This window comes from Echinops telfairi, unplaced genomic scaffold (genome assembly GCF_000313985.2).
Source record: "Echinops telfairi isolate 266 unplaced genomic scaffold, ASM31398v2 ScPeMD7_5592;HRSCAF=6446, whole genome shotgun sequence".
Classification (NCBI taxonomy): Eukaryota; Metazoa; Chordata; class Mammalia; order Afrosoricida; family Tenrecidae; genus Echinops; species Echinops telfairi.
In genome coordinates, this window is record NW_022109491.1 from 9813032 (window position 1) to 9834699 (window position 21668).

The 21668-nt window shown below is 53.3% G+C and overlaps 1 protein-coding gene and 1 pseudogene across 3 annotated transcripts in view; one reads left to right on the forward strand and one right to left on the reverse strand.

The window, feature by feature from the left end:
* The window catches only part of EYA2 (EYA transcriptional coactivator and phosphatase 2), a 164538-nt gene that overhangs the window by 30063 nt on the left and 112807 nt on the right, over window positions 1-21668 (reverse strand). For all 3 annotated transcript variants that reach the window (XM_045295312.1, XM_045295311.1, XM_004698039.4), the window contains one exon: window positions 4494-4583. In XM_045295312.1, the coding sequence (XP_045151247.1) occupies window positions 4494-4583 (90 nt within the window). The remainder of the gene's footprint in view (window positions 1-4493; window positions 4584-21668) is intronic.
* LOC105979687 lies at window positions 5975-7862 on the forward strand (annotated as a pseudogene).

Below are 21668 nucleotides of genomic sequence, written 5' to 3' on the forward strand. Positions count from 1 at the left end.
GAGTCGGAATCGCCCATGGCAGTAGTTGGGCTGGGGAATCTTTATGGAAACAGATGACTAGGTCTGTCTCCTTCAGTGAGCAGCCAAGTGCTGACCCCGTGTGCCATCAAGGATGGCCTAAGGGCAGTCGTCCAGATAGACCTGCCCACCGCACAAAGGGACCCCTTCTCCTGCGGAACAGCCACCCCAGGCTCAGCCAAAGGAGGAGCCTGGCTTTGTGCGGCAGCTGGGCCTTGGGGACCAGATGGCAGACTCTCCTTTATCCTGCTCCCAAACCGCCTGCCTGTCTCCACGATCCACGATCCCTGCCCACCCCGAGCTGCGGAAGGGGGCAGGGGACACGGCTGCCCTGGTGATATCCCCACAGGCTGCCCTGCTCCTCAGACAATGTGTTTTCATTTGTGTGAACTTAACTTTCTCTATCTGGCAACATGGTTTCCATTCTGCCCAGGTTCCCTGGGGGCTGCTGGCACTGGGGACATAGCTGGGGAAAGAAAAAATAAATACAAAGAGAGCAAAACCAAACGGGCTTCCCTGAGCAGCTCCAGCTGGAGAGGAAGGGCTTTCTCCGCAGAGGGGCAACGTCGGGGAGCCGGGAAACGGCCGCAGGGGCCAGACTTCCCCGGAAACACACAAATCCGGCCATCCCCACCCCCACCCCCGCAAGATGCCCCTGGGTCTGGTGTGGCCACTGCATGTGCCCTTCGGCCTCCTGTCTGTCGCCTGTGGCCTCCCCTCAGACACCTCCGGCCCTACTTGCCCAGACACAGGCTGGTTTCTCTGTGCGGCCTGCTTGTCCGAGCTGCTTCAGGCCACGGAGGCAGGGCTACGGCAAGCGGTGGTGTTCAAGGGCAGAACGTGACTTCCTCACAGTTCAGGAAGCAAGGGGGACGGCTCTCTCTCAGGGGCAGGTCCTTGTTGTCCCCACTCCCCTAGCTGGCCTTCCAGCCTCCCACCGCCATCTCCGTGACACCCACCCCCCTACGTTCATCTGTTTACAAGGAAAGATTGAAGATGGAAACAAGTTTAAAAGGGCTCAAAAGGGGAAATTAAATGATCAGGCCTTGCGTTTCAACCTAAGGACAGCTGCTGTCATCCGCGTGACCTCCCGTCTTGTCGCAGGGACTGCCTGCTCCTGTAACTCCGGTGTGACCAGGACCCACCCAACACTGACACCGGCCTCCTGAACGGAACAACGGACTCCCAATCTCCAGATGGGGTGATATCCATGAGTGGAGGGGTCAGGACGCAAACCCATGTCTGATTTGGGGGACAAAATTCACCCCCACCCCCACCCCCGCCGCTTTACCCCTGAAGGGCAGCACCTGGTGGTGAGGTCGACTCTCAAGAGCCACCTTGCCTTGTTCCTCTTCTTCATGCCCCCCGATATAGCCCATCAGCAAGTCCGTTCCCCCTGCCCCGGACCCCCGCCCTGTGTGCCGCCTGGATCCAAGCCACTTTTCCACTCTTGCTCCAACAGTTCAGTGCCCTCTTCGCTCCTCCCTGGTCTCCCCCCACCCCATCCTGTTGCTCCCTCTCCATGCAGCACCCACAGAGGTCTTCTCAAAGCATCACCAGCCCCCGTTGTTTCCTGCTGAACACTCCCTCGTGCCAGGCCCGTCCCGGCATGGAGAAACCCAATCTGACTCTCAGATGTGCGTTGAGGCCCCGGGACTCAGATCTCCTGTCAGCCCTGTTCTCGGACTCACTCACGCGAGCCCACTGGGGCCCCTCTCAGAGCCCCCATCACCTCACACTGGTTCTCACCGCAGGGCCTTGGCATGTGCGGATCTCTCCCCCACAAGTCTTTGCATGGCCAGCTCCTTGTCCTTCAGCTCTTGGATCAAATGCTCCCTTCTCAAGAGGGCTCCCTGGACCACCTTGGGGGATGCCGTTTCTTTCTCCCTACCCTTTCTAGCCCTTGTCCTCACGGGCCTTCTAACCAACACAGACTCAGGGAGGGATTTGCCTGGCTACTCTCTGTCTGGACCTGGGGTTCCCGGTGACTCAGACAGACCTTCCCGGCTCTTGGGCTGACTTGCTATTGGGGCAGACGGGCAAAATCTCTGTCCACCTTTGGCTTTCCAACTCTAAGATTCAGTGCTTCCATATTTTGCAAATGCCACATCGAGTTGGGTTTTGACATTTGCATTCAACAGTCTTACTTATTACGTTAAAAAACAAAAACAAGCAAAAATTGCCTCACACAAAAAAACCCCTTGTCCCCATTGACTCAACGCCAATGCATGGCAACTCCCCCACGTGGGTCACAGTAGAGCTGCGCTCCACAAGCTGCCTTTGGAAACCGCTGATGTTTGCAAACAGTGGCCAGGCCTTTCTCCCGAGGTGCTTCCAGGGAGACCCAAACCACCAGTCTTTCAGTTGGCAGCTGCGCGTGTTTGCCGTTTGCACCACAGGGGAGCGCCAGAAATACATGCCCAATTTAGCAGCCATGGTTTTAGCAATGCAGACTCAGCAGTGCTCTCTCTCTCCTACTCCCTCTGCCCACCCCCCGCCCCCTGCTCCCCCCCACTCCCCCAAGCCATCAGAGGTCACTGAAAAGAACACCTGCAGACTGCTTTCATCTGAAGAGGTAGACCCTGGCTTGGATGTCATTCTTCCCCACTCCAAAGCTTCCTTCCTTCCTCCCTCAACCAGTTCTACCTAGTTCCCTCTGTGAAATGATATTAAGCAGAGAACGTCAGTTACATTCCCTCGATGGGGGGGACAGAGCCAGTGGCCTGCTCAGGCTGGACAGAACACAAGATGGATGGTGTCAGCGTGGACTCCCCTCTCTGGAAGCCAAGGCCTGAAAATTCAAAAACTCACTGCCCTTGAGTTGATTCTAACTCATAGTGGCTCTACAAGGCAGGGCAGAACTGCCCCTGTGGGTTTCTGAGGGAGCAGAAGCCTCATCTTTTTCTCTCGGAGTGCCTGGTGGGTTGAACTGTCGGTGAGCATCCCAGCACATAGCCCTTTATGCCACCAGAGAGAAGCAGCATCCTTTTCTGAAGGGCTGCATTCCTGATGCCTTAGACTTAGACTTGACAGTGCTCATACTGCTACTTCGAGGAGCACTGGTGGTGTAGTGGTTATGTGTTGGGCTGCAAACCACAAGGTCAGCAGTTCAAATCTACCAGCTGCTCCAGAGGGAGAAAGGCAGGGTCTTTCTATCCCGTGAAGAGCATGGTGTCAGGAACTCATGGGGGCAGTTCAGCCCTGCCCCATAGGGTCACTAGGAGTCAGAATGCACTCAAGGGCAGTGTGTGTTTTTGGTGTGATTAGATTGCTGCTTCACAGTTTGGTCCCCAGCAATGTTCTAGCTTCTTCTAGGGGGGAGGAAAGTCCCTGCTAGTAGAAAATAATTGGATATTACTTTTCAATCTGTTATTAATTTGGTGAGGCAACCCCCACCCCCACCCCCGAGTCCTCTTAGCAGCCAGAAATGCTTTTCCTCTGGAGCAAGCTGCTTGCTCTTTCGTGATCGGAAGCCCTCCTGCCTGTGGCTACCAGGAGTCCCTGGGCGGTGCAGATGACTAACCCAGGAGTTCAGCTGCTAACCCTAAGGTTGGAGGTTCCAGTCTTCAGGAGCGCAGGAGGAAGGCCTGGCAGTCTCCCCCCACCATCAGCCAGTGCAAGCCCATGGCACACAGCCGTCACTGGCATGCAGGGGCTGGCCAGGCACTGGAGGTGACTGCATGTCAGCGGGTTTCCACGGGCTTCTGACTCTCGGGAAGCCCAGTGACAGTCTCTGAAGTGCCTGCTGTCGTCCACCCAAGTCCAGGTTTCTCAGTTGGGCCCTTGACTCATCAGCCAAGCATTTATTCAGTTGCCTTTCCTCCAACTGCCCTATTTCACCCAGGTTTCCCAATCGGAATCTTTCCCGAATCTTTCCAATGGGTTGGGGATCAACAAGTGTATTCAATTTGTCTCTCGAAGCCACTCTCCCCTCCCTCCCCTCCCTCCTGCCCTCCCCGATTGCTCAGGGGCACAGGCATAGATCTTTTAAAGGAGCGCAGTCCCCGTGCTGGGCTCCTGCGTTTTCTCTTTGTAAAACATGCTTCCAGGGGAATGTAAATTGTTTTTAAAAGCTTCCACCCTGGCCCACTGCTAATTATTCCTGACCCAAGAGGATCTGCACTAATTTACCTTAATAAACGTATTAAACAGCAAATTTCAGGAGGAAGAAACTACATTGCCCTTATTGGATTAGTGAAACCGCCAGTGGACATCCCCAGAAAGCAGCCCAGAGAAGCCCGTTCGTTCGTTCGCTGTGCGAGGAAGCCAGGAGGTAACCCGCCCCCCACCAAGTGTTTTCAATAAGCCGTCTCTGGCCACAGTTTTGGGCCTTGGGGGTTGCCAGCAAAAGTTTCAAGCCACCCAAAGGACAAAATTAAAAAGGACAGCATCATGCCCCCCCCTCCCCCCAAGCCCAGCTGAGGGCGATTAAGTGCCGAAAAGATGTGTGCAAAAGGAAACAGGCGGTGCCAGACCTCCAGGTCGTTGAAGAACAGATGGGTGTCGGCGAGGTTGAAGATCATCTCTTCCATCATCAGGCCGATACGCACGGACGTCGTGGTGTCCTGTGGGAAAGGAAAGGGGGACCAGACACTCAGTGGGGGCTTCTGCTGTCCCAGCCTCCTCCACCTTCCACCCCACCCCTCAAAGGCACTTTTGGATTTCTGCCTGCCTGGGATGTGGCCGAAGGTCTGTCTCTGGTGGGGTCTGGGTGCTGATGCTGCACAGCTTCTGATACATTGATCACCCTGTCCCTTTCACACGCACGCAGCCTCTCGTCGTGAACCTGCCTCCCTGCCCCCAGAACCCCACCTGCGTCCAGCGTGGCAATGACAAGAAATCACTGCAGTGAAGGAAGGCCCCTTGGAAAATCTGTTTTTCCAGAGGCCCCCACCAGCATGAATCTTTCTTCTTAAGAAACATTTCAGGGAGGGCTGAGGAATTCCAAGGTACCAGTTCTAGGGAGACGTGGTATGCTGGCACTCCCGTGACAGTGGGCTCTCTATGCGGGCAACCACTGTCTCATCGTCAGGGCTGCAGAGTGGTGTCCCACACGTGGTGATGCTGCTCACAGCGGGCAGACCACTGTGGTCCCCAGGGTCTCCGTGGGCCGAGGGTTCTGAAGCAGATCACCAGGCCTTTCTTCCTAGTCTTTCTTAGTCTGTCAGCTCTGCTGACACCCGCCCAGCGTCCTGCTCAATGGACTTATGGGCATCAAGTCAATTCCAGCTCAGAGACCCGTAGGACAGGATAGGAAGAACTACCATGTGAGTCTCTGAGGCGGCACAGAAATCCCCTTTCTCCTGAGGAATGACTGGTGGGTTTGAACTATTGATCTTGTGGTGAGCAGCGCAAGGTGTAACCCACTGTGCCAACAGGGCTCTTTGTTCGGCGTCAGAGAGGCATGCAAGTCATCTCTAACAGACGGAGGGGATCTACACGAGGTGTGTGTTGGCTGAACGTGGGTCTCCCGCGTGGAGAGAATTTTACCATTGACCCACGACTGCTCCTCACATGCTAGTTAAAAACAAACAACAACAACAACAACGAAAAGCCCCACCATCTTTGAGCCGGCATCGTTGTCTCCAACCCTAGCTGCCACGAGACTTGGTGGCTCTGCTCTGTATACGCTGCCCTTGTTTTCTGGGAGAGATGGCACTCCTAGCAGGGAACTGGCTTGTAATTTTTCCTGTGCTGCTCATCATTCAGGTACAATCCCATTCAAAATGTGGGTCTGTTCAGGCTTTGTTTCAATGGCCACAGCTTCACGTGGAATAACAGGTTCAAAGCCCTGATATAGACACACAAACAAAACCCCTCCCTGGCCCACCCATCCCACAGAAAATCAGGTGGACACTGCACAAAGTGAAGTCCCCCTAGACCTATTGATATGAAACGATTGTCAAGAAACAGCATCCCCCACGACACAGGAGCAGGAGCAGGAACGGGCGTAGTGATGCCAGAGGCTGGGGGGAAGGTGGGGAGGGGGGCGGGAACTGACTGCGATGATCGACACATAACCACCACCCCCCCGCCCTTCCAGGGGGACAAACAACAGAAACCGAGGGGGAAGGGAGACAGCGGTTGGTGTAAGATATGAAAATAATAATTTATCAAGGGGTCATGAGGGTGGGGGTGGGGAAAGATGAGCTGATACCAAGGTCTCAAGAGAAAGTCAATGTCTAGAAAATAATGGTGGCAGCCTATGTCCAACTGCTGGATACAAGTGATGTAGGAATTGCTATAGGAGCTGTAAGAGCCTCCACTAAAAGGTTCTTTAGTAAGAAACGACAACAGCGAACTAAGTAAACAAAGGCAACTGCATCACAGTGTGTGTTAACCACAACTATTCTATAAAAGAGACTATGAACACACACACACACACACACTGACCACACTGTGACAAAAACAATACATGTGGCATGTGTTACACTTTTTACTGGCAAGTGCACCCTCCCTCAGCCAGGTATTTTCATAAGCAATTGATAACTACATAGTTACATGTTGCTGTAAAACATTAACATAGCGTGTTATGAAATGACCTAGGTGGGAGTGAGTGCCATTGGGAATAAAAACCTCAGAGTATAACATGCATGTTATTTATACGACATACATGTAGAAACCACCCTGCTGTTCACCCATACTTGGGGGTCCGCATCTCTCACTCTAGGAGGGTGATGCACGTTGAAGACAGCCAGGATATGTCCAACCACCTCACATGCATGTGAGAGCTGACAGTGAACCAGGAAGACTGAAGAATCGAAACATTTGAATTACGATGCTAGAGGGCGACACAAGAACAACCAAATGTCTCAGAAGTGGTACAGTCAGAATGCTCCTTGGGGCGTGGATGGCAAGACTTCACCTCACATACTTGGGGTATGTTATCAGAAGGGTGGGGAAGCTGCCCCCAGCCTGGGAGAGCCTTATCGCTGAGGCTGGTGGACATGTGTGATGTTTACGAGAGAGACCTGGAGCCGCTTAGCTTTGGCCGGCTTCTGGAGGGAATCAGGGGGCATGGGAGTGGGGGGGGAAGGTCACTGGATTCCAGGTTAGAGCTGGCCAGCTTGGGCCTGGCCACCGGGCCCCACAGCCAGGCCTGCGTCAGGGCCCCACCTGGCTCTGCCCGCCCCCCACTTCCCCTGGACCCCAAGCCCGCTCCTGCACAGGAGGACTGGTCCAAATGGTAGTAAGTGCCGGCAAGGCCAAAGGGGTGACGCCCTGCTATCGGCCTCCCCACCCCAGCTTCGCCCCCAGAGCCTGGGATCCAGGACATTGAGGGCACATCCTGGGCCTCCATGCGCCTGCCCTCGCTGAGGGTGGAAGTAGAGCCCAGGACCTCAGCAGCCAGGACACCACTGCTGTCCAGAAGGAAGGATGGACCCTTGCAGTTGGGAATGGAGTTGGTGGCTCTAGAGGAGACAGGGCAGGCGCCCCCCACTTGACTCCCACCCCAGCTCACCGGCCCTCGACTTCTTCCCTGATGCCACTCTGGTTCACAAGCCCCCAGACCCCTTTGGGGTGGTAGCCCAGAGCCTCAGCCTGGCCCACTCCATGCTGGCCATCAGTGGTCACCCGGACAGCGATGAGGATAGGGTTCCGGAAGCCTGGTTGGCATTGACAACAAGATTGAACAAGCCATGGACTTGGTGGAATCCCACCTCATGTCTGCGGTCCGGGAGGTGGAGGTGCGGAAGGAGCAGACCGGGAGCTGGCCGAGTGGAACGCTGCTCTGGAGAACGGGCTGCTGCGTGCCCTGGCTAGCCCCAAGCAGCTGGCCTAGCTGCCCGCCTCAGGAGTCCCGAGACTTGGGCCCCCTTGCAGCCAACGGGCCCTCCATCTGAGCAGCCTCCCTTCTCTCACAATGTGCCTTTGGGGGCTGCCAAGGCTGCCCGACCTTGTACCCAGCTGCCCGCCCCCTCTTCCTATGCAGCTTTAATGTCTCCTGATCCCCAGGCTGGGAGTTCAACACTCAGCATTGGCCGGTCCACCAGCCCTACCCACATCTTCCATAGTCCCCAGGGTCTTGGCTAGGGTGCCTGTGGGGCTTGGTGGAAGAGGGACGGTCCCAGGATGGGGTGTTAGAGGGCACCCTCCTCCATGAGCGGTCCCAGCCTCCTCATACCCCCTCCCTTGTGTCATTGTTCTGGGACACCCCCACCGCTCCCCAGCACGAGATGGTTTGGGGGAGTTGGAGGCTCCCTGGCAGACATGGTCCCCCTACCCCAATGCCTTGTTCCCCAGCAGGGCCCTGTCTCCTTGGCCCAGGGGAGGGAGTTTGGACAGTAGCTGAGAGTACGGGGATTCAGGTTGTTATTAACATAATAATTATAATTAAAAAATCAGAAGAAACTTGAAAAAAACAAACCTCATGCTGGATAAAGTAGAGGGATGGTGAACTAGGAGAAGCACTTTGGCGAGATGCACTGCCAGTGGCTGCAGCAGTGAGCTCAAAATCACAGTGAGTGGCATGAGGACGGTGCAGGACCAGGCAGTCTCTTATGCGGTGGCAGAACAGATTTGACGTCATTTAATGATGACAGAGTTGGCAAACTATAGCCCAGGTCCCTGTGGCCTACTGCCTGGCTCTGCGTAACCTTCAAGCTCAGCAAGAATGGTTCTTACATTTTAAGTGGTGTGAGAAGGGGCAGGTTAGCAGTCCCGACCGAGACCCTAAGTCCCACAAAGCCTGAAGTACGTCCTCGCTGACTCATCATGGGAAACGTTTGCTGAACCCTGGTCAACACCCTTGCTCCTGAACTCAGGTGCGCCACTTAGTGACTTGCGACTTAGGGCTAGAGCTCTGAGAGCCAGAGCGTGGGTGCCACGTGGTCTTTCCCTACGTCCAAAGCTGGGAATGTTCGCACAGAAGCGGCATTCTGGAGTAGAGATGACGTGGACTGAAGTTACAGTTGACTGTTATGGACAAAACCAAAACACATGCCCTCCCATACACACACCCCAAACCCCCTCGAACCCCCCCAAACTCAACTCCATTGCCGTCAAGTAGACTCCAATGCCCAGGGCCCTGTAGCTTTGTCCCATCCACTTTCCAAGGCCACAATCTTTATGGAAGCCCACTGGCAGGTGCTTTCCTGCAAAGCCATTGTTGGGTTTGAACCACCAACCTTTCAGCCAGTAGCCAGGGTGACTGTGTCTCTAGGGCGCATTAATGGGGCATATAGCGAAATGAGGAACGGATCTTTATGGTTATAAGCGTCCCAGATTCCCCCTATATTGCACTGTGTTCCTGGTGAGTTTACATGACAGGTTATATTCTTCAAAACTCCCTGCCCAAGGTGTTTGGTAACACGGGTGGGTACCTTCTGCACAAAGCTTGAACAGTCTCTGTGTCTTCATGCTGGTCTCTCAGTTTGCCCCTAAGTTTTCAGGGATGTTCGTTACTGCAGCATAACCCCTGCCTATACCGACTGATAACAAAACCAAAACCACCCCCTCCCCCCAACTCACTGCCATCGAGTCAATGCCAACTCATAGTGACCTGTAGGACAGGGCAGAACCACCGCTGTGAGTTAACAACACTGTCACTCTTTAGGAGAGTAGAAAGTCCCATCTTGCTCCCAAGGAGTGGCTGGTGGTTTTGAACTGCAGATCTTGAGTATCGAAGGCTAACACATAACCACTACGCCACAGTTCCTCCACCAACAGATACACACACAAAATAGACAGCACAGTAGTTCTCAACCTTTGCTGCATACGCTTATGCTCTGGGGAGCTTTATCAATCCCCTGATGCCCTGACCGGGCAAAAACAGAATTGCTGAGGGTGGAGTCCAGGCATCAGTCAGGTAGATTAAGCATCTCAGGCATTTCCAAAGTGCAGCCAAGGTTAAGAACCACTGTCTACAAAGAGATACAACCTACAAATGGTTTGGACTCTGTTTGTATTCCAAAGGTTATCAGTTTGAACCTACCCAGTGCTATGGAAGCAAGGCCAGGTGAACTACTACTGGAAGATTAACCCAGTGCCATCAAGTCAATTCCAATTCATGGGGATCCCGTCACCGCCACTGAAACCCTGTGGGGTGGAGTTCTACCTGACCCACATGGAACTGCTAGGAGTTGGAAGCAACTGCATGGCAGCTTGTTTGGTTTTTAAAATCTGATGGATAATATCCTTGGCTAATAGCTGCCCAGGGCTTCCTCTGTGCCCCTTGACAAGTCTCCACTCATTGAATCGCCACACAGCTCTCTGAGCTCAGTTTCCCGGTTGATAGAGGGGGAAACTGAGATGCACAAAAGTTAGGTAACTGGCTTAAAGTCACACCGCTGCAAGTGGCTGGTCTCTGCACCCGGGAATCGGCATCTAGAGGAGCCCCGATGGTGTCATGGCTAAGCGCTCACTGGTCATTGAAAGGCGGATCTAAGAGCAGGAGCTGGCAATCTGCTCCATACCAATGACAGCCTGGGAAACCCAATGGGCATATCACCACGCCACCACCTGCTTCCAGAGCCTGGGCAGGCGGGGCTGGGAGAGGAGAAAACCGGCCTTAAATCATTGGGAAAAACCAAACCAAACCGAACACTGCCATCAAGTCAATACTGACTCAGTGATCCCACAGGATCACTGTTGATGAGAGGAGAAAGCCTCGCCTTTCTCTCGAGGAGCGACTGGTGATTTCAAACTCCTGACCTTGCAGGTTGCAGCCCAGAGCATAACCACTACACCACCAGGGCTCCAACCACTGGTAGAAGAGCATTCAACCTTTAAGGCATTTGGCAGGACTCAAAGCCTCTAGCTGGTTGTGATGTACACCCATTGCAAAGACGAGGCGTTCCGTGCCAGCTCCACCTTGTCCTGTAGCATCACGAGGAGTCTGGATTGACTCAAGGGCAGTGCTGTTTGTTTCCCTTAAATAGTGTGTTCCAAGACCTCATGCAGACCTGCCACTTCTGTAGAAGAATATTTCCACTCCGCCTTTGACTCAGATCCAAGTCGTTCTTGGACAGAACAGTGGGGCTTTGCCCACCCTGCTCTACCTGATGACAAGCTCGGGGTTCGGAGTGGCTGTTGTCAAACTTAGTGACTGGTGCAGGTGTTGGGCATCCGTGAAATGTGTGGTTTTAGACGGTAAGTCAACTCTCAGAGAACACCCTTACACTCCCCCGGAAAAATGTTTTTCCCTTCCTCTTTATAGAACCCCTCTCTATTTTAACAGCGGTTCCAGGACACGTCTGATGAGTCCAATTCTGTTAGCAGCAAAGGAGGTCGGCCTCGACAAAGGTGCTCCCCCAACACCCTGGCACCTCTTGGTCACTTTGTAAATGTGAACCCATCAAATGTACCCGGCGGGGACTCCCTGAGTTGTGTTTCCCTCATTTTATTAACCTCTAAAATGCTGTACCTGAAAGGTTGGTAGTTCAAATCCACCAGTCTCCCCGAGGGACAGAGAGGAGGCAGTCTGCTTCTGTACATATGGACAACCCCCCGGAGCAGTTCCACCCTGTCCTCAGAGGGTCGATTTGCCGGCAGTGGTGGTGGTGGCCCGCTGTCATACTGTGGAGCACACTGTAAAGAGTCTCCTAACTTTGTGTCATTGGGTGAACCGCATTTCTTTGTGTTGGGCCCAAACACATTTGTTTTAATTCAAACAGACGCATGGTTCATCCCACTACAGGACTTGGGGTCGGGAAGGGGATCAGAGGACAGCTCCCTCTGGTGGCACTTGAAGAGCCAGCGAACTGGGCCCTACCCCCAGCTGGGTGGTTTGAACTCTCCTTGCGACAGAGTTGTGGCCTGCCTGGCTGCGCGCCACTGCCCGAGACGCTGAGTTCGCTTACTGGCCGCTGTGTTCTGATTGGCTGGCCCTCCTTCTGAGTTTGGGCTGTTCTTGCTTGCTTCCTTGACCCTGGTTTGGTTCACGGGTACGTGTGTGTTGAGTGTCCTCTACCAGGACACCATTAGAGAAAATGATTTATCCACTTGAAGGTTCAGGTGAAAGTTTAAAAATGGAACTTTTAGGCAAAAGCAAATGACAATGAAAGGGCTCCAGGATTAACAGCGGCTCACAGTCTAACGGATATTTTGAAGCTTCCAAAAGAAACCAGGAGCTGAAAAATGGCTAGTCTAAAAGCCAGGGTTTCCAGATTCTCCAACTAGGATAAAGAACTTCGGAGCTCCGTTTCCCTTCCGACGCACTGTCGCTCTCTACTCTTGCTCCCACTGCCCCCGGGACACACGTCCCTCTCCTCGCCACCCTCTTCTTCCCTCCAGGGACCCTTTAGCTGAACTCCCTTCCTTCCTAACCTTCCGATGAGTGGCCCAGTGTGTTCAGAGTTTGCATCACCCAGGGACCCCGCACCCCGCTTGTGTGCTCCTGGGAGTGGGGGAGGATCCTTCTGACAGACCCAGCCTGTCCCCTAAGACACCTCAAGTATGGGGCGCCTACCCCCTATCCTCTTGAGCTTATCAAAGGCCAGCAGCCTCTCCAAACCCACTCTGATTCTGCAGAGATGGACGACCGAATGAGGCCTTGTGTGCACACACCCAGCACAAGCGTGGCCTCTGTCACCCTCACCTCCCACCCCACCACCCTTCGCCCAGTCTCCCGGTCCACTGCCTCACACCCCCAGCCTGGGACCTGTTTTTGTACAGCCAGCAGGATCAGCGCAAACCACACACCCCAAGAAGCCTGAGATGGCACTCACTTGAAAATCATTTTCTTAATCATGACATACTCTTTGGATTAAGAAAGAAAAAAGAAAAGAGAAAAAAAAGGAGAAAACCACCAGCCAGTGGTTAATCTCCTAAATAAGCAACAGCAGAAATGGATTGCTTAAAAAACTTTAAATTAAATTAATTAAAACCAGCAGAGAACTGAGAAGTGCCTCTCCCCCAAACAGGCTTCAATTTGGAACTTATCCTCCGCGGGGAGGGCGTGGGCTGGCTGGATGGAATGCCAGCCTTGCTGGTGGGCGGTCCCCGCCCAGCCAAGGTCCAAATCCGACGAAGGCTCCGCCGAGGTTTCCCGACATGCCCTAATGCTCTGCGGACTGCCCAGGGTTCGGTTTTGATGATGCGCTGGTGTGGTCCACGCACGCGTCCACTAAGGAGGCTGGGAGGGGCTCCGGCCGTGGGAACTACCTCTCCTGGCGGAGGCTGTGGACGGGGTGGCAGTGCTGTAACCCAATTGTTACGCATTCTTGGTGAAGCTCCCTTCGTTCAAGGAGGATGGCTGGGCTTTGGCCAGATGGGTCTCGCAGATCAGCGGTCAGTAAGTTCTCTGTGAGGTCTGCTTGTATTTCTTGACCGGATGGGAGGGCGGAAGACCACGGAGCAAAGACAGGCGCTCTGCAAAGATCTCTCTGAAATGCATCGCACGGGCCTCAAGGGAACAGCATGTGGATTCCTGGCGGCCTTCCAGTGTGATGGCAGAAGTTGCCAGGGACCAGTGTAGATTACCAACATCGTCATAGCCACGGCTTTGGCGTTCACTCTGATCGATAGCTGCCCTACAGGAGCCCAGGTGGCGTAACGGGTTACGAGTTGGGCCGCCGCTGACTGCAAGGTCAGCAGTTCCAAACCAGCAGCCGCTCCGCAGAAGACAGACGAGACTTTGTGCTCCTGTCAAGAGTTACAGTCTCAGAAACCCACAGGCTGCCTTGTCCTAGCCAGCGGCTCGCCACCTTCCTAACGCCGTGACCCTTAATACAGTTCCTCATGTTGTGGTGACACTCCAACCATAACATTATTTTCGTTTCTACTTCATCACCATCATTTTGCTACTGTTATGAATCGGGTGACCCCTGTGAAAAGCTCATTTGACCTCCCCAAAGGGTCATGACCCTCAGGTTGAGAACCGCTGTCCTAGAGGGTCTCTGTGAGTCAGAATCCACTCGATGGCCGTAGGTTTGGTCTTCAGTTTCCATGACACATGGTTTCCAAGGCTGTCAATCTTTACTGAAGGAGACGGCCTTATTTCTCCTGGGGAGCGATTGGTTGGATCAAACCACCCACCTTTTGGTTGGCAGCTGGTGGGTTCTGACCACAGACCCCCGGGTTCGCTAGCAGCCAAGTGCTCAGCCACCGCTCCATCTAAACACCAACCACGCCCACTGCCCTGAGCCCGTTCCCAAGCACAGAGAGATTATCATGTTTGTCTCCTGAGGTGCGGATGGTGGGTTTGAACCACCAGCCTTGTGGTTAAGAAACACCCAACGTCTAGCCCACAGTCCCCCCAGGGCTCCTGATTTAGACAGCAGCAGTTGTTTTCTGTGGAAGCGTCTCCTCCACCGACGTGGGACTTGCTCACCAGCTAGGTATACTCCTCCCTCCATTCATGGAGCTCGTTCAAAGCACCCCCACATTTTACAGAAAAGGGGGGTCTGGATGAATCAGAATTTGTAGTATCCATTAGGATAAAGCTCCTCATTGGTAGTTTTGCAAGATTTTGTTTCGAAGCAAGAAGCCCCTTTGCAGAAGATGGTCCCTAAAGGGCATTTGGTTCTCTGAGACCTTCACCCTTTGTCCAGCATCACGTACCCCATTCCATCCTGAAAAGCTCAGAAAACGGTTCAAGCTGACAATCCTGACCTGTTTATTCGACCGTGGTCCTCCGCGCGCGCGCGTGCACCTCCCCCCACCCCCCCAGTAATATCAGCAGCGGTAACAGCAACAGTCCATCTGTTTGAGTGCCTTGGACACCGGGTTAATAGGATGGGCTCTTAGAGACTGCCTGCAGTCAGCTTCACCTCTAACTCGCTGGATAACTTGTACAAGGTTCTTAACCTCTATGTGCCCCAGTTTCTCATCCATAAATTGGGGTTATAATAATATTTTATGGGGCTGTTAGGAGGACTTGCAAGATTTCTTCTAAGTGTGGGTTTACCATCCTTTTAGTGAGTTTAATTTAATGATCAGCATTAAAAAAGGGGGGGAATATTGGAAAATAATGAACAATTTACAATCTATCAAGGGGCCACGAGGGTTGGAGGGGGGAGGGAGGGAAAAAAGGAGGAGCTGATTCCAAGGGCTTAATGGAAAGTAAATGTTTAGAAATGAACGATGGACTATGTGTGCTAATATGTCGGATACAATTGATGCATGGATTGTAACAGGAGTTGTAAGAGCCCCCAATAAAATGATTTAAAAAGGGGGGGGGAAGCAAAAGTAATGAACGACATGGAATAGAACCCAGGGGTCAGCAAGCTATGGCCTCCACCTGCTTTTATAAAGTTTTATTGTTTACCTTTTGTCTCTGGCTTCTGTAGTTGCTATAGAAATCAGGTGGCATAAAAATCTTTGCCAACCCCTAGAACGGGTGACACAAAAATAGAACACCATGCCCGGTCACTGTCGCTTTCTATCTCAGATGAAGGAGCCCTGGTGGGGCATTGGGTGGAGCTGGGCTGTAAACTGTGATGCCAGCCATTCGAGACCCCTGGCCCCTCCAAGGGACATCTCAGAAACACGCAGGGGCAGTTCTACTCTGTCCGACAGGGTCACCAGGAGCCAGAATGGGCTCAGTGGCAGCGAGTGTTCTGGTATTTCAGGCGATGTGTGTGCACAGAGCCATAAAGCAAAAGGTATTTCTCACGGTGGCGGAGTTTACGACTGTTAAGAACTTAGAAAGGGTCCTGGCAGCACAGTGGCCAAGGTGGGAGGTTCACACCCACCCAGCGGGGCCATGGGAGACCTGGTGATCTGCTCCCATCAAGACGACAGCCTGGAAAACCCTGTGGGGTCATTCTACTCTGCGTGGGGCTCACAGTGGGTCCAAAAATAGACGTCCGGTGCTCAACAAGAACTTAGAACCTTGCAATGCTGACTATCTGGGAGCATAGCACCAACTATGACTGAGATCATCAGCACTGTGACTGCGACTATGTTTCTAGTTCAAGGTCCTTCAGCTTGTAAGAGGCCGTGTTGGGGCTGGAGCTCAAGTCTGATAAGTGGCTTCTAAAGACAGAAGAGAGAGACAGACAGAGGGAAGACCTAGGACAGCCAGAGGCAGCGACTGCTGTGATGTGTGCTGGGGGCCAGCACAGTCCGGAACAGACCAGACCATATTTTCTCCTAGACTGCAGCGCTTCTCAACCTTCCTCATGCCGCCACCCTTTCGTACAGTTCCTCATGTGGTGGTGGCCCCCACCAGAACATTATTTTCATTGTGCTAGAGCCTTCTGAGAGAGAGCAAGGTTCGCTTGACCCCCTGAATCTGGCCCTCGGGGGTCCAGATGTTACTCCAGGAAACCCAAACACCTGTCCATCCCATCTGAAACTGCCCAGAGGCCAAGCTGCAACTTCCTGCATATCCCATTAGATTCGCAGGGACACCCTATAAGCCAGAGTAGAAGGGAGACTCACAGGGACCCTGAAGGTCAGAGGGTTTGAGACCGCCACATCTTTCCCCTCCTCAGAGCGGCTGGAGGCTTTGAACTGCAGACCTTGAGGTGAGCTGCCCAGTGCCCAACCAGTGCTCCTTCACATCCTCGTTCCCGGTTACAATTTTACATAGCATTCTGCAGCTTCAGAACCGGCCTCAGTTACTTAGGTTTTGACACATCCCCCCAGGCACAGGGAAGCTCTCAGGGGCCACCACCTCACCAGACTTGTCCACTGCTGGGCCCCTGGGACGGGGACAGCCTGAGAGGCAGCAGCTGCTCAGCAAGCCTTTGTTCAATGGATACCTGAGAGCGTGTGAACGCTGTGGACCTTGCTGTATTTCTGTCTCATTATAGTTTTTCCCTCTCATGCGGAGAAGACTAGAAGTGGTTAAGTGACTTGCCCAAGGTCACCCTGCTAGACTGTGGCCGAGATGATTCAGACCAAAGATGATTCTGATTCAAGTACCCCAAATCTTTAACCATTTGGTCACTGAAGGGGTTTCTGCAAGAACTAATCATATAAAACGTTTCATTGCCGAAATGATGCTAAAAGCATATTACGCTCAATTTTTTGGTGGGGAGGGCAGGGGGATGTCCAATTTGAAACTGTTGATGTAGTTGTATGCTACCGAGTCCATTCAGATGCACAGTGACCCTACAGGACAGAGAAGGACGGCCCCAGAGGCTGTCACTTATCCTAGAAGCCTGGGGGTGTAATGGGAACGCGTCAGGCCATCAATAGCAAGGCCAGCAGTTAGCCAGCAACAGCCAAGGCTTCCTCCTGCTGTGCAGACTTATGACAGACTCGGAGCCCGCAGGGGCAGTTGTCTGTCCTGTAGGGTCGCCATGAGCTGGCAAGGACTTGATGACCTAGTGTGTTGGGGGTGGGATGGTCAAGGTCTTCTCTTTACTGCCTCTGCGGGTTCACGCCTTTACTGGGGCTCGACGTGGTAAAGTCAAGGTAAGTGGGTAAGCCCCTCTCCTCTCAACTGCCCCTAGACCAGTCTGTGGAAGCCTGGGTCAATCTGCTGGAACCAGGTCCCTGGGCCGGGCTTGGGAATCAGCTCAGCTCAGCGGGTGCTGAGGACCCAGAGCCCTTTCTTTCTGGCTCGCCTTTCTTCCAAAACATCTCAGGACGCCATCACGGCCGTCAGAACGGGCGAGTGACCAACTCGAAGAACAGATTCCACGTACACATTGTTGAGCTGATGTGTGTTCTGCTGTTTGGAAACAGGTGCGTTGTATTGTGGGGAGGCTGGCTTTGATAAGCAACTTTCGGGCATCGTTTGAGCCTCCGAGGGCTCTTTAAGATGTGACCTGACTGACTAATTTTCTGGGAGAAATCGGAATCAAATCTAGGATTTACAGCAGCCAAAGGACAGGCTGCTCCCAAGTGCTATCAGTTTTGTTCTGGGCATTGAGCTTCTGGGTGGGAGGGAAGAAAGGCCTGGTGATCTATGTTTGAAAATGGGCCAATGAAAACCCTGGGGATCACAGCACCGTTAGCCACTCCCTAATCAATGGGGAGGGGGCACAGGACCCAGCAGCATTTCCTTCCATTGGGTGTGGGGTCACCAGGACTTTGGGCCTGACTTGACAGCAGTTAATGAGAACAAACTAGTGTTAGATTCAACCCGATCCCAGGCCTGGCCTTCCTGCACTGCTGTTCACAGGCAAAGAGTTAGGCACTCGACTACTAACTGCAAAGGTGGGTGGTTTGAACCCACCCAGAGACTCCATAGGCTTGGTGACCTGCTTCCTATGGGGCAGTCTGCTTTGCCCCAAACGGCGTTTAGCCAGGGGCGGTCTTCACCCCCACCCCCAGGGTTCTTTTTGTTTGACTGCTGAACTTGCATCTCAGAACACAGCCAACCTCCCCCAGAGGAGTTTTGGCGGCTTCAAGGAGGTCCCTGGACCTCGAAATCGTGCTCCAAATGAAGCTGCTTGGATGAGATGAATTCATCTGGCTTCTGGGTCTTCCTGACGTCTGTTCTTCAGGAAAGCTGGTTCACAGTGGAGAGGGCTGTCCGGGAGTCTGGCCTCCAGCAAGTTCATAAGGAGCCCTGGGGCCCATGCCCTGGTTTCATGCTTGGGGCGAACGGAAGCTTTGTTGGTCCTAAGTCACTCCACAGCGCCACCACAGAAAGCCCTAGCAACCTGCTTCCGTGCAGATGGCAGCCTGGACCTGATGGGGCCGTGCTCATGTGCAGGGGGGTCACGATGAGTTGAAAATCCGCTCAGAGGCACCATCAACTGAAGGTTAGGTGAGAAATGCTAGCTCTCTCTGGAGTGTTTCTGAAAAACTTCTGGCGGCATGGTTAACGGTCAAATCTACTCAATGTATTTATTCACTAATATATTTTTTCTTTTCTAGAGACAATAACGGGTCCAAAGGTATTCACGATGCTCTGTGCGTGCATATAAAATTCCTCAAACACGAGACAATGAGCATCCTAATTCAAGAGCTCCCAGCCTTGGCACCATAGACATTTGAAGTAGGCTCTCCTTTGTTGCTGCCCTGTGTGTTCTGAGATGCTTAACCGCATCCCCGGTTTTTATCCACTAGATGCCAATAGTACCCATCCACTCCCAGCATGAACACCCCAATATCTCTAGTTAAAAGTCTGCTGCGGCTGGGGAGGGGATGGACATAGGCACCCCTTGTTGAGAACCAATGTTCGAAATAATGTCAACAGAATCCCAAAGCTCAGTCTTTAGGGCTGTAAGTATTGGGCGGACAGTCTTAGTCATCGTGAAAGTCGCGTGTGAGAACTGGACACCGCGTCTGGAAGGCCGCAGATGCACCGGTGCACTGGAATGCACGATGGTGCTGCCGAAGAAACCCGGAAGTGCCCTGGACTGCCAAAAGAACACACACACCTGTCTTGGGAGCTGGACAGCCAGAATGCTCCTCAGGGACAAGGATGGCGGTGGGATTTCCTCTCATGGACTTTGGACATGTTGTCCGGAGAGACCAGTCCCTGGAGAGGGACCTTATGCTTGGTCAAGTAGAAGGTCAGGGAACAAGGCCCCCGATGAGATGGATTGAGACCGTGGCTGCAACGGCAGGCTCACACTGAGCCATCATTGTGCAGATGGCGCAGGACCAGGCAGTGCCTGGCTCTGTCATAGAGGGTCCTCGCTATGAGTTAGAGGCGACTGTACAGCACGTGACGCCCCCCACCACTTTCTTCCTGACACCAGCTTTCCCCCTAGAGGATGGACAAAACAGATCCAAGTCTCCCCACCAGCTGCGTGGAGGGTGCCAGCTTCCTGTCTCAAAAGACACAAGCCAGACTCACAAGAGGAAACAGTTGCTCTTGACCCCATGTGGGTCACGGAAGACCTGTGGTCCACAGGGTTTTTAATGACTGCTTTCTCAGAAGGACATCGTTTGACATCTCTGGGTGGGCTAGAACCTCCAACCTTTTGGTCAGCACCCAAGCATGTCAACCGTTTGCAGCACACGGGGGCTCTGGAGCCAGTCAACCTGGCTGCATGCCCAGGCTCCGACACTTACCTGTAGAAGGTGGGTGACTCTGGGCAAGTTTTTTATACCCTCTCTGAGTCTGTTTCCTCTTCTGTACCCCCTGGACCACCTTCGCCCCTTCCTCATGGAAAAGGGCGAGAGCAAAAAAAAAACAAAAAACCAAACCAAGCTCATTGCTGTTGAACCGACCCAGTGTCAAAGGCAGACTGTCACATTTTCCTCCCACAGAGCGGCAGGTGGGCTAGAACCTCCGACGTGGCAGTTGGCAGCTGAGCACTTAAACGAGCGGATAGATAGATGCAAGGCACTCCAGACCAGTGTCTGGCTAGTGGTAAGCTCTACTCAAAGCTCCTTGCTCTTGTTGGGAACCATCAGGTCGGTCCCGACTGATAGGGACCCCATGTGGCAGAGTGGACAACCCCATAGAAGTTTCCTGGCTGCAGGCTTTACTGGAATAGACAGCCAGCTGAGTGGGTTTGAACTGCCAGCCTTCTGGTTCGCAGCTGAGCTCATAACCGTTGGTCCACTGAGTTCTCCTTCACGGGCAGAATCTCCCTGGATCTCTGCAGCCGCTGCCTCCTGGGTGGGCGGTCAGAGGGAGACTCTGAGTTAGGGGCTTGGCTTGGTGCTTTGGGATCCCAGACTCGGTCCTCCTCAACTCAGCACCCCGACTGCCAGTGAGCCAGGTCGTGTCTCGGTGGGGACCCTGTCTGGGCTTGCAAGCTCTGACGTCCGGGCCGACTGGGTGACTCTGGACGCCCAGCTCACACTGCTTTTCTTGTCCGTCAGTCACCCTGACGTTCCAGACGGCAGGATGGGGCGCTTCTGAAACCTATTCTGGAACGCCCCCCACTACCCCCCAAGGTAAAAAACACACAAGCACACAAAACCAATCAAAGCCATCACACCACCGAACCAGCCGAGCCTTTAAACACTCCCTGCCAAGGAGCTGTTTACAGGCTGAACAAATAATGAGTCTGCCACCAGGAAGAGAAGTATTAATTAAAGCTGTTCGTTAAATCAGCCTCCCTATTCTGGGGGACTTATCTCGGGGTGGTGTCAGCCAGAGGTCAGGGACGGATTAACACAATGCCGAGCTTGGCCCTGAAGTCTCCTCCTTGTGGTTGGCTTTTAATAATAAAGTTGTCATTAAAAGAATTTAATGGTTTTAATTGGGTTTAATTACTTGGAAACTCCTGGAAAACAGACAAGCTTGTTGTTAAAAAAAACACCAGATTTTTTTTTTTTTTTGGAGAAGACTAGAAAATGATGGCTGTGCAGAGAAGGGGAAAGAGAAACAGGGTCGAGTCACATGCTGAAACCGTGAAGTAGAAAACTGACGGTCGCACTTGGCCTGTTTGGGCAGGGTTTAGAACGCCACCGCACCAGGACAGAGCTTCTCAGCTCCGCAGCAGGATCTGCTGGTGCCCAAGGACGGCGCCCAGAGACCCGTGTCATCGCCCCACGGCCACGCCGACGGCAAGAGGGAGAATCTCGGCTGGACCCGGAGGAACAAAGATGCCGGCCCGGCCCCTGTGCTTTCTGAGGGTTCACGCAACTCTCCAGCCTTCTAGATTTCCCCTCAGCAGAGCCTGTGATCGAAACTTCCTTCACACCCCCCGCCCCCTCCCCCCAACAGGTTTTATTTTTATTATGGTAACAGCACACTGAACAAAACATCTGCCAATTCAACCGTTTTTCCGCGGGTTGTGGGCGATGTGGGCGCCACTCTTCATGCGGTGCAGACCCCACTGCTCCCCTCCTCAGAATCACTTCACCACCATTCACGGGCTCTGAGAGCGTCTGGCTTGGAC